This window comes from Ranitomeya variabilis, chromosome 7, assembly GCF_051348905.1.
Source record: "Ranitomeya variabilis isolate aRanVar5 chromosome 7, aRanVar5.hap1, whole genome shotgun sequence".
Classification (NCBI taxonomy): Eukaryota; Metazoa; Chordata; class Amphibia; order Anura; family Dendrobatidae; genus Ranitomeya; species Ranitomeya variabilis.
This window is the reverse complement of record NC_135238.1, coordinates 229,937,640-229,950,955: the sequence shown is the minus strand read 5'-3', so window position 1 is coordinate 229,950,955 and position 13,316 is coordinate 229,937,640. Positions and strand designations below refer to the sequence as shown.

General features: G+C 44.6%; 1 protein-coding gene across 1 annotated transcript in view; it reads left to right on the top strand.

Moving 5' to 3' along the window:
- Positions 1 to 13,316, top strand: part of MGAT5 (alpha-1,6-mannosylglycoprotein 6-beta-N-acetylglucosaminyltransferase) — a 67,308-nt gene that overhangs the window by 36,596 nt on the left and 17,396 nt on the right. The window contains exons 6-10 of the mRNA XM_077273076.1: positions 458 to 529; positions 1,323 to 1,484; positions 3,973 to 4,142; positions 7,387 to 7,521; positions 9,330 to 9,463. Of these exons, the coding sequence (XP_077129191.1) occupies positions 458 to 529; positions 1,323 to 1,484; positions 3,973 to 4,142; positions 7,387 to 7,521; positions 9,330 to 9,463 (673 nt within the window). The remainder of the gene's footprint in view (positions 1 to 457; positions 530 to 1,322; positions 1,485 to 3,972; positions 4,143 to 7,386; positions 7,522 to 9,329; positions 9,464 to 13,316) is intronic.

Genomic DNA, 13,316 nt, shown 5'->3' with positions numbered 1-13,316 from the left:
AGCCTGCACCTCATACAAAAGTTCAGCAAAGGAAAACTTTGACTTCTTCACCTTCTATAGGAGGTCTATATGAAGTGGTGGTCACCCAGACGGGAAGTCGAGTGGTCATTAAGTAACATTAACTGATATTTTCCATTTCTTGATGGTTCCCGTCACATAATCTTAAGACAGCCCCATTCACCCATATCTCGTCTCCACAAATAAACATTGTGCACGGGCGAAGATGGGTGATGATAGAAGAATAACAGAACAATCACACATGATGATTTAGATGTCTTAGTAGCATATTATAGAGGACAAGGAGACCCCCCCCCCAAAAAAAAAAATAATAAAAAAAAATAATAATAATTATGGGATGTCTGGAGCCCAATGTAGAACCAGTAACCGAATCCTGTATAACTGGTATCTGTTGTCGCAACGTTTCCGCTTCCTGATATCGTCCATCATTTTATTTCAGGTTGAAAACTGGTGTCCTCGACTGCTATGGAGAGCGGCAAACTACAAAGAGGAAGCTGATAAGAGGACAATGGTAAGACGGCTCCTACCTCGTATTATTGATCCCACAACAGGGGTTCAGAGCTTCCATCTACAGATAAGGAGTCAGGGCTAAAGAAACGAGGCCAGGGAGACGTGAAACAGTCATTGCTTTGGAAAAAATAACTAATCCGAGGTATTGCATGATAATGGTTGTATCTGACATTTCTCTAATACAATGATGCCGTGTAAAGGGTGATTAGATGGAGATTTTCTTTAAGATAATTTATAGAACTTTGATATAATCTTCTTTCCAGCCCTGTAAAATATCTGCATGTGACTACTAGGCTTAGACCAAAGCGTACATTAAACTCTGAGGGTTCCGCAGGGGTGGAGCATAAAACCAGGCTTCAATGAGGATTGGTGAGATTTCTTGCATCATGCCCCGCCCCCTCTGTTCCTTCATAAGGAAAATCAGATTTTGAATGGACTAGTATGCTGTTAGTGTTGCCACCCCCTTACTTATTTTTTTAATTTTTATTGTTTTATTTTATCAGGGGTACACCCCGCAGTGCTGAAAAATCTGTGTGGATGTACTAACTCACAGGCCTACATGAACATATATTAGTGAAGTGTGCTGCCATTTTGCAATCATTTGCACTCTGAAAGCACAATGATTAAAATGTAATTCTAAGCAGAGTATGGCGGTGTAGTGGAGTAGGCTCCTTCTGCAGGGAAAGTAATAAGGGGCTATATTGTTAGCTGTCAGAGGGGGAAGTAGATATATTCTATTTAGAAGCTCCAAACATTATAAAAGCTGTATTAAAAAAATGTTTTCTTGCTTTCAGACTGAAATCCGTACTGATTTTGATGAACTTTACAACGTCATGTCCAAACACGAGGAGTTTCGCTGGATGACCCTAAGAATTAAACGGATGGACGACACATGGATAGAAGCCATTAAATCTCTGGCAGATAAACAAAATCTAGAGAAACGGAAAAGAAAAAAGGTATTAGAAAATGAAATAAAATATTGTATATGCTTTATATCTCCTCTAGACAATCAGTCGGGGGAGGAATTGAAAGTCAAGAACCACCCAGAGAAAAGTAGGTGTCTAGGCATTCATGCCTTTCAAGAGTTTTTCCCTATCTGGGACATCATTAGGATATATGGCAAATGTCTGATTGATGATATCCTAATGTGCCGTCGAGCTCCCAATGAAAGTGCTGCCTGCACCACTCCATACACAGTGTAGTGGCCGTTCTCAGGTACTGCAGCTCAAATCACATTCACTTCAATTGGAGCTTAGCTGGAGTACCGAGGATGGCCACTACACATTACATCCGGCCACTGCCAGATTTACAATATATGTTTGGTTGTGGCGTCCTGTGGAAGTCCTGGACAACCCCTTTACCCATGACATATTTGTTAAACCCATGATATAGGCTACCCTCACCTATCTGCCATTTTGAGTACGCTCTAAAATTGCCATCGTACAATAAAGGATTCAGACTCTCGACCCTCCCCAATACGTAACCACCTGAATGACTTTCTGCCCTGCTTGTCAGAAAGGAGCATAGACTATGTGGTAGCATGCTGGTATAGTGAAGAAGGCTCATTCTGCAGGGAAAGTAAGAATCGGCTATATTGTGAGCTGCCAGAGGGAGAAGTAGACATATTCTGCTCAGAGGATTTAGGACTCTTTTCGAAAAACTGAACTCGGAGCATTATAAAGCCATATTAAAATGTAAATTTTAATGTTCACTTCAAATCTGGTTTCACACGTCTGACACTCATGGTCTGAGTACGAATTGCAACGTCTAGACTGACCTTGGGTCCCCTGACCTGAACACAACGCTTCATATATGCCAATAAGGCGGTTTAGCTCAGCTCAGATCTTTGGCTGGTTTCGACATCACGGTCTAAACTCAGACCGTGACCATTGGACATTTGAAACTGGCCTAAAAAGACCTTTTTTTTTCAGCAATTTCTAGTTGTCAGGGGAGAAAGGAGACTGATTCTGCCCAGAGGGTTAGGAATTTGGCATCAGAAATACAGAAGCACTGTGAAGCTGTATTAAAAATATTTTAAAAATGTACTTTAGTTTACATGGAAGACTCCTTAGTGGAAGTATGTTAAGACTATGTTGTCAGCTACCATAGGGGGAAGTAGACTGATTTATTCCAGGGGATTTAGAATGCCGTTGAAATAAAGAGCTCCAAGCACTTCAAAGCTATGTTAAGAAATAAACCTGATCGTTCACTTAAGGAAAAAGACTACATTTGCTGTGGAAGTATATAGACACTATATTGTCAGCTGCCAGATGGGGAAGGAGACTAATTCTATCCAAAGAATTTGGAACTCAATCAGAAAAACTTTAAACTTGTGTATTTTGCTTTATAAGGAACCTTATTGAAGGCGACTATTTTCTTTGCCACCTTATGTCAGATTGTGAAATGGCCAAGGACCATTAGCATGTTATAATTACTAAATGCTGTGGTCCTTCTTCCTTTTCACAGCGCTCTTTATGCTTCTCTAATTATTTTATGGAAAAATCAAGAATTTTTTTTCCATTAATAAATCATTGCTTGACGTGAGATAAGCGTCACAGTTTACCGCTCTCGTATTGTGATTCTCTGATCTTTCGCCTGTGAAATGACTTCCTTTTAAAGTCCACCTTCAAAGTAATTATAGGGAATAAAAGGCTTTCAGGGTTTCTCAGAACATCTATGGTCTTAAAGGGCCCCCCATCATCATAGATCCTCGGTCCACTCTTCTCTGGTCCTTACATGAAAAACCGGTCCCAGAAAGCGACCGTAGATATCGAACTATCTTGGGGCATTATATTAATCTATTAAGAAAAAAGTACAGTCCTTTTCCCCAATTGCGCCTGATCTGTCCCATTATGTACCCCACTATGTATTTTTATAGGTCCAGATTTACAATACAGAGCTGTAAAACTCTTGTTTTCATCCAGGAACAGCGCCACCACTGTCCACAGGTGGTGTGTAGCATTGCAGCTCGGCTTCATTGACTTGGGGGAAGATGAGCTGAAATATTAGATAACTCCCATGGACAAGAGTCATATGTAAGACCAGTAAAAAAAAAAAAAAAAGTGAATAAAAAGCCTTTTAATCTTTGCGTGTATTGTATGTCCATTACCTTTCTGAAGTCAAAGATGGTCATGGTCAAATCTTGCCAAGTCTAGTTTTGACATCTTTGAGTATAGGTTCTCATGAACCTGCTCCTCCTATGACATGTGACACCTTTTTGAAAGCGAGAGGTGATGTGACAGTGTTGGGCATTTTAGGATGATAAACATCTGACTGGTTCCCTTTTAAGAATTGTATCAATATGCAGTTTTCGAAACATTTGAGTTGACTTCATTCATGGGATGTTTTTATTTTAAGCAGTTTTTAGGGTTTTTCTTCTCTGCAAGATGATACGTAATCTTTGTTTTTTGTGTTTTTTTTTTTTTCTCTCCTTTCTCATTCCAGATTCTTGTTCATCTTGGGTTACTGACAAAGGAATCTGGATTCAAGATTGCCGAAAATGCGTTTAGCGGTGGTCCGCTCGGCGAATTAGTCCAGTGGAGTGACTTAATTACATCTCTTTACTTATTGGGCCATGATGTCAGGATTTCAGCTTCAATAGCTGAGCTGAAAGAGTAAGAAGATTACTTCCAATGCTAAACCGACCGAGATTGTAGACGCTTCTTATGTGTGAGGCAGAATCCAGGAATCCGGGCCCTAATTGCATATAAGGAGCTTATGTTTAATAGCTGATTTTTTTTCAATATTTTACAACAATAAGAATGTGTGATGTGAATACATAGGATACAGATCAATTACTTTTAATTCAGCGGCAAAGGGAGCAAATCAGTTTCTGGATTATCAGATATTCTAGGCCTTGCAAAGTGTATAAAAAACCCCTCTATGATCATGTTATGCAAATACTAATGTATCTGTTACTGGAAATTAGCCACAGACGATGATTTTATGGATTATTGGACCCTGGATTAAAGGAATTTCCTGCCTTCCTTTTCTCACTCTGTCCTTCCTGCCCTTTCATTAATTTTGTTCCTTCCCTTTCCTTAGCCTTCCCTTTCCTTAGCCTTCCCTTTCCGCAGCCTGCCCTTTCCGCAGCCTGCCCTTTCCGCAGCCTGCCCTTTCCGCAGCCTGCCCTTTCCGCAGCCTGCCCTTTCCGCAGCCTGCCCTTTCCGCAGCCTGCCCTTTCCGCAGCCTGCCCTTTCCGCAGCCTGCCCTTTCCGCAGCCTGCCCTTTCCGCAGCCTGCCCTTTCCGCAGCCTGCCCTTTCCGCAGCCTGCCCTTTCCGCAGCCTGCCCTTTCCGCAGCCTGCCCTTTCCGCAGCCTGCCCTTTCCGCAGCCTGCCCTTTCCGCAGCCTGCCCTTTCCGCAGCCTGCCCTTTCCGCAGCCTGCCCTTTCCGCAGCCTGCCCTTTCCGCAGCCTGCCCTTTCCGCAGCCTGCCCTTTCCGCAGCCTGCCCTTTCCGCAGCCTGCCCTTTCCGCAGCCTGCCCTTTCCGCAGCCTGCCCTTTCCGCAGCCTGCCCTTTCCGCAGCCTGCCCTTTCCGCAGCCTGCCCTTTCCGCAGCCTGCCCTTTCCGCAGCCTGCCCTTTCCGCAGCCTGCCCTTTCCGCAGCCTGCCCTTTCCGCAGCCTGCCCTTTCCGCAGCCTGCCCTTTCCGCAGCCTGCCCTTTCCGCAGCCTGCCCTTTCCGCAGCCTGCCCTTTCCGCAGCCTGCCCTTTCCGCAGCCTGCCCTTTCCGCAGCCTGCCCTTTCCGCAGCCTGCCCTTTCCGCAGCCTGCCCTTTCCGCAGCCTGCCCTTTCCGCAGCCTGCCCTTTCCGCAGCCTGCCCTTTCCGCAGCCTGCCCTTTCCGCAGCCTGCCCTTTCCGCAGCCTGCCCTTTCCGCAGCCTGCCCTTTCCGCAGCCTGCCCTTTCCGCAGCCTGCCCTTTCCGCAGCCTGCCCTTTCCGCAGCCTGCCCTTTCCGCAGCCTGCCCTTTCCGCAGCCTGCCCTTTCCGCAGCCTGCCCTTTCCGCAGCCTGCCCTTTCCGCAGCCTGCCCTTTCCGCAGCCTGCCCTTTCCGCAGCCTGCCCTTTCCGCAGCCTGCCCTTTCCGCAGCCTGCCCTTTCCGCAGCCTGCCCTTTCCTGTTTTCTTTGCCTTGCCTGCCCTTTCCTGTTTTCTTTGCCTTGCCTGCCCTTTCCTGTTTTCTTTGCCTTGCCTGCCCTTTCCTGTTTTCTTTGCCTTGCCTGCCCTTTCCTGTTTTCTTTGCCTTGCCTGCCCTTTCCTGTTTTCTTTGCCTTGCCTGCCCTTTCCTGTTTTCTTTGCCTTGCCTGCCCTTTCCTGTTTTCTTTGCCTTGCCTGCCCTTTCCTGTTTTCTTTGCCTTGCCTGCCCTTTCCTGTTTTCTTTGCCTTGCCTGCCCTTTCCTGTTTTCTTTGCCTTGCCTGCCCTTTCCTGTTTTCTTTGCCTTGCCTGCCCTTTCCTGTTTTCTTTGCCTTGCCTGCCCTTTCCTGTTTTCTTTGCCTTGCCTGCCCTTTCCTGTTTTCTTTGCCTTGCCTGCCCTTTCCTGTTTTCTTTGCCTTGCCTGCCCTTTCCTGTTTTCTTTGCCTTGCCTGCCCTTTCCTGTTTTCTTTGCCTTGCCTGCCCTTTCCTGTTTTCTTTGCCTTGCCTGCCCTTTCCTGTTTTCTTTGCCTTGCCTGCCCTTTCCTGTTTTCTTTGCCTTGCCTGCCCTTTCCTGTTTTCTTTGCCTTGCCTGCCCTTTCCTGTTTTCTTTGCCTTGCCTGCCCTTACCTCTTGATGTGTAGTTTGCAGCCTTAAACAGGTTTTTCTCTTGTGAGATTGCCCCTCCCAGTAATATAGGCTGGATGCGAGCGTTATGTAGCCAGTGTGCTGCTGTCTGTATTGGCTCATATATCATTGCTAATTTTCACTGCCCTACCTGTGACTGTACATGCTTTCTCCCATCTCTGAACCCATGTGATCTGTGCACAACTACCCACTCAACCCCCCCCCCCCCCCCCCCACACACACACCTCCCCGCTGTTATCTCAAAAACTGAGCGAAGGGAGGGAGAGAAGGGCAGGACCAATGTCTGATGGATTTATAACATTTTTCCAAAAATTGCTTTGGACTTACGAAGAGCAAAACAAATCTGTGTGAAATTGTACAGCCCTTAAGGATGTTCCAAGAAATCTTCTTGTTGAACCAGATTGAGCAGTGCGCTTCTAAAAGGTTATTCCCATCTTGTATACAGGATATGCTGTCACTATAGGATTGGAATGTAACTGACCTCAGGGGCATCCACTGATTGTCACAATGAAGGGGCAGCAGCTCTATTCTCCCCTGATTTCACCCAGATAGGCATCACCCTGGCCACACGATGCAGGCAACAGGCTTGGGCCCCATTCATATGAAGGTGGAAAAACCTGGAAGAGGGGATGTGTTGGTGCTGCCCCTTTATCTCCTGGTCAATGGGAGTTCAAAAGTTCAGATTCCTACCGATGATAAAGTCTTAGAGATAGTCCTTTAGGTTGTCTTCTGTAACTTATTTCCAGATTTCCTTCTCATTATGATTTATAAGTCATGTCTGTTAGACCGATCTCATCCACGGGCCATTATCCCATCCTGCGCGTCTGATAAAGTGTATAAATGATAAAGTGTAGACTCTAGTTCCTTGGACGTCTACATTCTGGGCTGTCTACAGCCAAAACATAATTCAGAAGAACTTCACCTCCTAATCACTGGAGAAAAAAGGAAGCAGAGAGTGGAAAAGGGATCAAAAACCTGAGCGTCCGGACTAATTAGTAACCTTCATTACGTATTCTAGATACATATTGTCTGCTTATTGATAATCTATGTCTGAAGGAACATTCATTAGTTTTCTCGTCCATTAGGATCATGAAAAAAGTGGTGGGAAATAGATCGGGATGTCCTACCCAAGGAGACAAGGTGGTGGAACTCATCTACATCGATATTGTGGGGCTTGCCCAGTTCAAGAAGACCCTTGGCCCATCCTGGGTTCATTATCAGTAAGTGTCAAGCCAGAGATGGTCTTCAGAACCACAGAACTGTGGTCCGTAGCAGACAGAAAATGCAAGGGGCTTTTCTGTATCAGCCAAGAACCATAGTAGCCTCACATTGAGAGCCCAAGGTCTGATATGTGGACACTACTGCCCTGTATTGGGGAAGAATCAAACGGCCGTATAACTTGAACAGGGATTGTAATGCAATGCTTGTACTGGCCTGCGGCTCTCCCGACAATAGAGACAGCATACACTTCTATGTGCTCTGGTCGGGAGAGCCGTCAGCCAGTCTGAGCATTGCGAAGCCGTTTTCCAGGACTGAGATACTGATGAATTGATACCAATTCTAAAATATTGATAGCCGGCATCGATCAGCTATTGGCAGGTGCAGCCACCAAAAGTGTACAGATCCGGAAGAGCGCACCTCTGTACACTGCGTATCGGCTGTTCTTGAGTTCTGCAACTCCTCTCCCATTCATTTCAATGGGCCGAAATTATGGGCAGAGATTTCCAGATTTCACTTTCTACCTAAGATGCAATAAGTTTAGGAGGCGTGTGCTTTTAATTAAATATAATGCATTTTAACTAGTGATCTATTGATTGGGACTGGTGCTGAACTGTTCTATGAAGGGATGGGGCAATGAGCATTGTAAATACTTTGCATAAAAAATAGAGCAGCTAGCCAGGATTCGAGTTTTGTTGCAATCTCATTGTCGGCCTCTGCGTTGCTCTTCAGTTCCGGCCACATGATGGTTTTCTTGCTGTAGATTTAGAGGAAGTGATATTGGGCTCTGGTAAAAGGTGTCGACATGTACGTAAGAGAAGTCGAAGTCTGCTCGAAATCTTGTGTTTCATCTTTAAATCCGCGGAGTCGTCTTTTTGATGCCGGCATGAATCGTGGTCTGATGTGATATGTCGGCATGGATCCAGGGACCCGAGCTGTCAGCCGCTCCTGCGGTAGTTGTCGGTGTCTTTTGACAGCTCGGTCTACTCCGTCATAAGTCATTTCCATCCGCTGCTCGCTGATGTGGCTCAGAAAAGCGTTAGAACAGCTTTGTGCTCACTTAAAGGGGCGCGATCGTCAGAAACCTGACCCATCGTTTAAATCAAGATCATGTGTTAAATGTATATTCATCTTTGGCAATGGTGTGTCTTGTTTTCTTCCCATATCACAATCTGTGTTTTAAAAAAAAATAGAAATCATACAATTTTCACACCGGCCACTAGGGCTTTTTTTTTTTTAATATATATATATATATATTCTAGCTTCCGATTTTAAAGAAAGAGCACATGTATATTAGTCACAATGAACCAAAACAGACACCGTTTTGGATTTAAGGATCTAATAGTTTACAAGGGAGGTGGAGAAAGTTAGCTGTGACATAGCACAGAATCCATCAATCACAATAGACTATCAGCTGTATGTAGAGGTGTTATCATTAATTATAATCCTGCCTCTGATGATAATGAGGCTGCTGAAAATGCTTGATATAAAAATAAAAATAAATGGCTTATTTTTTTTTACATACGTGTGATGCAAAAACCTGATTTTAAAAAAGATATATATTATATTATAGATGGAGTAAACTGTAATATAAAATGTAATATATTTAATGTATGTCATATGTAAAATATAAAATGGAGCAAGTATAAAAAGAAAATAAATATAGATATATATATTACCAATATAACTAATATAATATATAATTCTATTGTTTCCAGCATGCTCAGGCACAAATGATAATCTTCCATTGGGTTCTGATGGAGGGGTAATCAGATACAATACTATTGTATATATTGTCTGTGTTTTTCAGGTGTATGCTGCGGGTTCTGGACTCGTTTGGAACAGAACCAGAGTTTAATCACGCTCACTACGCTCAATCCAAGGGGCACAAAACTCCATGGGGAAAATGGAATCTGAACCCTCAGCAGTTTTACACAATGTTCCGTAAGTTTCCTTGTTTTTAGTCTCTAGCTATAGTTGTATAGATTCTGCTGACTTGAAAAACATGAACCAAAATGAGAAAAAATCTGATTAATAAAGCAGTTTTGAAAGATGTCTCTGTTGGGGGGCTTTTGTTCTGTCTGGCCCCTGTCTATCCTTGAGCAGTCTATAGTTATTTAAAGGGTTAATCCCATCTTTATAAATGGGCACTGTCTGGTGTTGGGGAGTACAAGCAATATTGTAATTTACTGCTTACTAAAATCTTCATCCGTTCTTGAGATATTAACACTTTCGTTTGCAGCTCGTTGCCTTGGAGACCGACCACCGCTGACTGACAATAGAACATGCGTCGTGTTTCCAAGCTCTTTTCTGTTGAGCACTGTTGTGAAGCTGGAGTGCGCTATTACCTCCTAACCCCCAGTCTGCTTCAGCGCAGTGCTTTAAAGTTAGAAAGCAGAGGTGGTCTGTTTCCTAGGCAGCAAGCTGTAAATGATGTAAATGAGTTAGGCTAGTTTCACATTTGCGTTTAAAAACGCAGCGTTTAAAACGCAAACGCAGGTGGTGAAAAAAACGCATGTAAACGCGTGCAAACGCTGCTTTTTTTAGACTCTTGCGGTAAAAAAAAGCGACGTTTTGCCGCGTTTACATGCGTTTTTTTCCTGCGTTTGCGTTTTGAAACGCATGCTGAGAAGTGTGTGACAGCTGCCAATCATCAAAATCAACAAGAAAACCCACTATAAATAGAAATGGGTAGGGGTAGGGGTAGGGTTAGGGTTAGTATCCCTAGGGGTAGGGTTAGGTGTAGGGGTAGGGTTAGGGTTAGTATCCCTAGGGGTAGGGTTAGGTGTAGGGGTAGGGGTAGGGTTAGGGTTAGTATCCCTAGGGTTAGGGGTAAGGTTAGGGTTAGGTGTAGGGGTAGGGTTAGGGTTAGTATCCCTAGGGGTAGGGTTAGGGGTAGGGTTAGGATCCCTAGGATTAGGGTAGGGTTAGGGGTAGGGTTTGGATCCCTTTATCACCTTGATGGTGGGGGGTGGCTTATCAGTGTATATTCTGTTTTTTTTCTATGGAAACGCATGCATTTAAAAACGCAACCAAACGCATGTGCTTAAAAACGCATGCGTTTACATAAACAGCAATACGGTTTTTTGCAGCAAAAAAATGCCTCTAGAAATTACTACATGTTGCATTTCTGCAACAAAACGCAAGCATAGAAACGACGCATGCGTCGTCAAACGCTGCAAAATGCATACAAAAAACACATGCGTTTTTAATGTTAAATATAGGAAAAAAAAGCATGCTTTTTTTTGCGCTAAAACGCAGCGGCAAAAAGCGCAAATGTGAAACCAGCCTAAATATCGCAAGAAATACTGCAAATTTTAATAAGCTGTAAATTGCTTGTGCTTGTTCTTACACGCTCTATCTGACAATATCCATCCATGAAGATGCGAAATATCCCTTTAAATAACTATAAAACACAGTTTAAAGGCAGTGGCGCTTTAGCCTGCCTGTCCCCTATAGAAGTAAGACAGGACAAGGAGACTAGACAGAATTTTGCTTTTTTTCCTCCCACTGGCATTTTTATCACATTTTTATTAAAGTGACCCCAATCCTAAATTTAATGTTAAGTGTTAAAGTCGTACACGCAGCGACATTTGCAGCCATATTCCGTCAGGCAGGTAGCAGCGGCATCTCGGGAGGACTCGTTTGTTATTTGATAGCCGGCCCCTCATCCTCGGGGAGCCGTCCTGATTCTTTTTCTGCCTTTGATACATTAATTTTAATGAAGTACTGTAGATTTCAGTTGACGGTAAAAAACATCGGCTAAGTGAATACAAATTGCTTATTGATCCCCGCAGCTCGTTTTTTGGTTTCGTAGATTTGTCTTCAGTTTATCTAGACACAAAAGTCGGAGACATCAGACAGTTTAGCAACAGCGGGACGTTTCGTCTCATCACGGAAATGTATAAAGCTTTAGAATCCCGAATTTATAGTAGATTTGTGGGGAACGACTTGCTGGGGAGGGTCGGCAGCAGTGAAGCCCCCCCATACTGTAGATGGCGGGAAGTGTAGGTTGAGTATTGTCAGATCTCGTATCCACTTTCACCCCCCAGTGGAAGATCGGAGAAGTCTGTATAGTAACAATCAGGATCTCTCCAAAAATAAGCTTAAGAAGAAAACTCCCTCTTGATCCGTATCAACCAGTCTGGATTGACGTGGCTCACATTGTCCAGTCTTCTGAATCCTCACAGCCCACGCGTTGCATGCGGTCAGGATTTCCCATTCTTGCCTGCAAGAGCGGTTGGTCACATGAAGACTAGTCGGGCTCAATACAAGACTGAGCATGTCTAGTTGGAATGTGGCCGGAATTATGCAGATCACATACTTGGGGTCACATGACGGCCCGTTCTCGCAGGCAACACTGGAGAATACTGATAGCTTGTGGTGCTCTCATTATAAGGGAGCAGTCAGACGGCAGTATAAATCATACAGAGATGGACCCCAATGACTGGCCGTGGCTTTCCTGACCCTAGTATGACATCTGTATGAAGCTGTCGCACTCTGGTCGGGAGAGCCACCGGCCAGTCCGTGCAGATCTCGGCCTGACTGTGCCCTAAGGATTCGGAATTCTGCAGTCACATAGTGTTTGCAGACGTTCATCAGAAGAACTGGCCGGCTCCTGCGAATTGATGACCGTCGACCGAACAATGCTGCAGTCGATTACTCTACTGCAAGCGGTTCCTTTCTCTTTATTATCGATAAGTACAAACCTTGTTTTTTAGCTTTTTTCTTTTTGTTTTGTTTTTGGCCTTTACAAATCCTGTTGTTTTGCCTCCAGCTGGCAGGAGATTTCTCATACATATAACTAATATGGACAGGTAGATGGAGAAACATTATTAATATTCCTCCGCGCTCTCCAGCCGGGACTCGCGAGCTCTCTGGCCAGTAATTCATTTTTCAGAAAACTTGTTAAAGTACAATTTACCCTTGAAATTTATATTCTCCATCCTCCTGAGGTCACAGGAAACCTGCCTGGAGCGCTGACAGCCGAAAATTAATACCAACTGACAATTGAAAGAATTTTCTTTCATTTCATCATAAAAGTGGAAATAGATTTTTTTTTTTCTTTCTAGTTTTTCTGCTTTTGACCTTCCCAAAACACAAACAGCGGCAGCCGCAGAGCGTGGCCGAGCCTTCACCATCTATCCTCCTGTTCTTCTTGTTCCACAATGAGTGGATGTTGGGGAAGTTGTCCACATGTTAGGAGTTCTCTGTAAATATACGGCTGTGATTAATGTGGTAAGAGGAAATGGCTTTTCTGGAGGGTAGAGGAAAGGTCCAAGGATGAAGTACACGTCTGGGCTGCAGTAGACCGCGGGCTCTGCTGTGACTACTGGGGGGATGAATGCTGCTGTCATTACTGGAGGATGAAGGGGGGGATTACTCTTGGACTACTGGAGGAGACAATGTTGTGACTACTAGTGCAAGTGGGGAACAGTGTGGTGACATGATAATGTGACTGCTGGGTGGAAAGTGCGGGTCGATGTAGTGATTGCTAGAGCAAAGTTGGAGATAGTGCTGTAACTCCTGGGGGAAAGTGGGAGGCCATGCTGTGACTGCTGGGGGGGGAGCGTGAGTTGGAGACCATGCCGGTGAGAAATGAGGGATTGGATGGTGCTGACGGGTTAAGTGGAAGACAATGCTGTGACTCCTGGGGGGAGGGAGGATAGGAGACCATGCTGTGACTGTAGGTGGGATCGGCAGGAGACAGTGCTGTGACTCCTGGGGGGAGGGAGGATAGGAGACCATGCTGTGACTGTAGGTGGGAGCGGCGGGAGACAATGCTGTGACTCCTGGG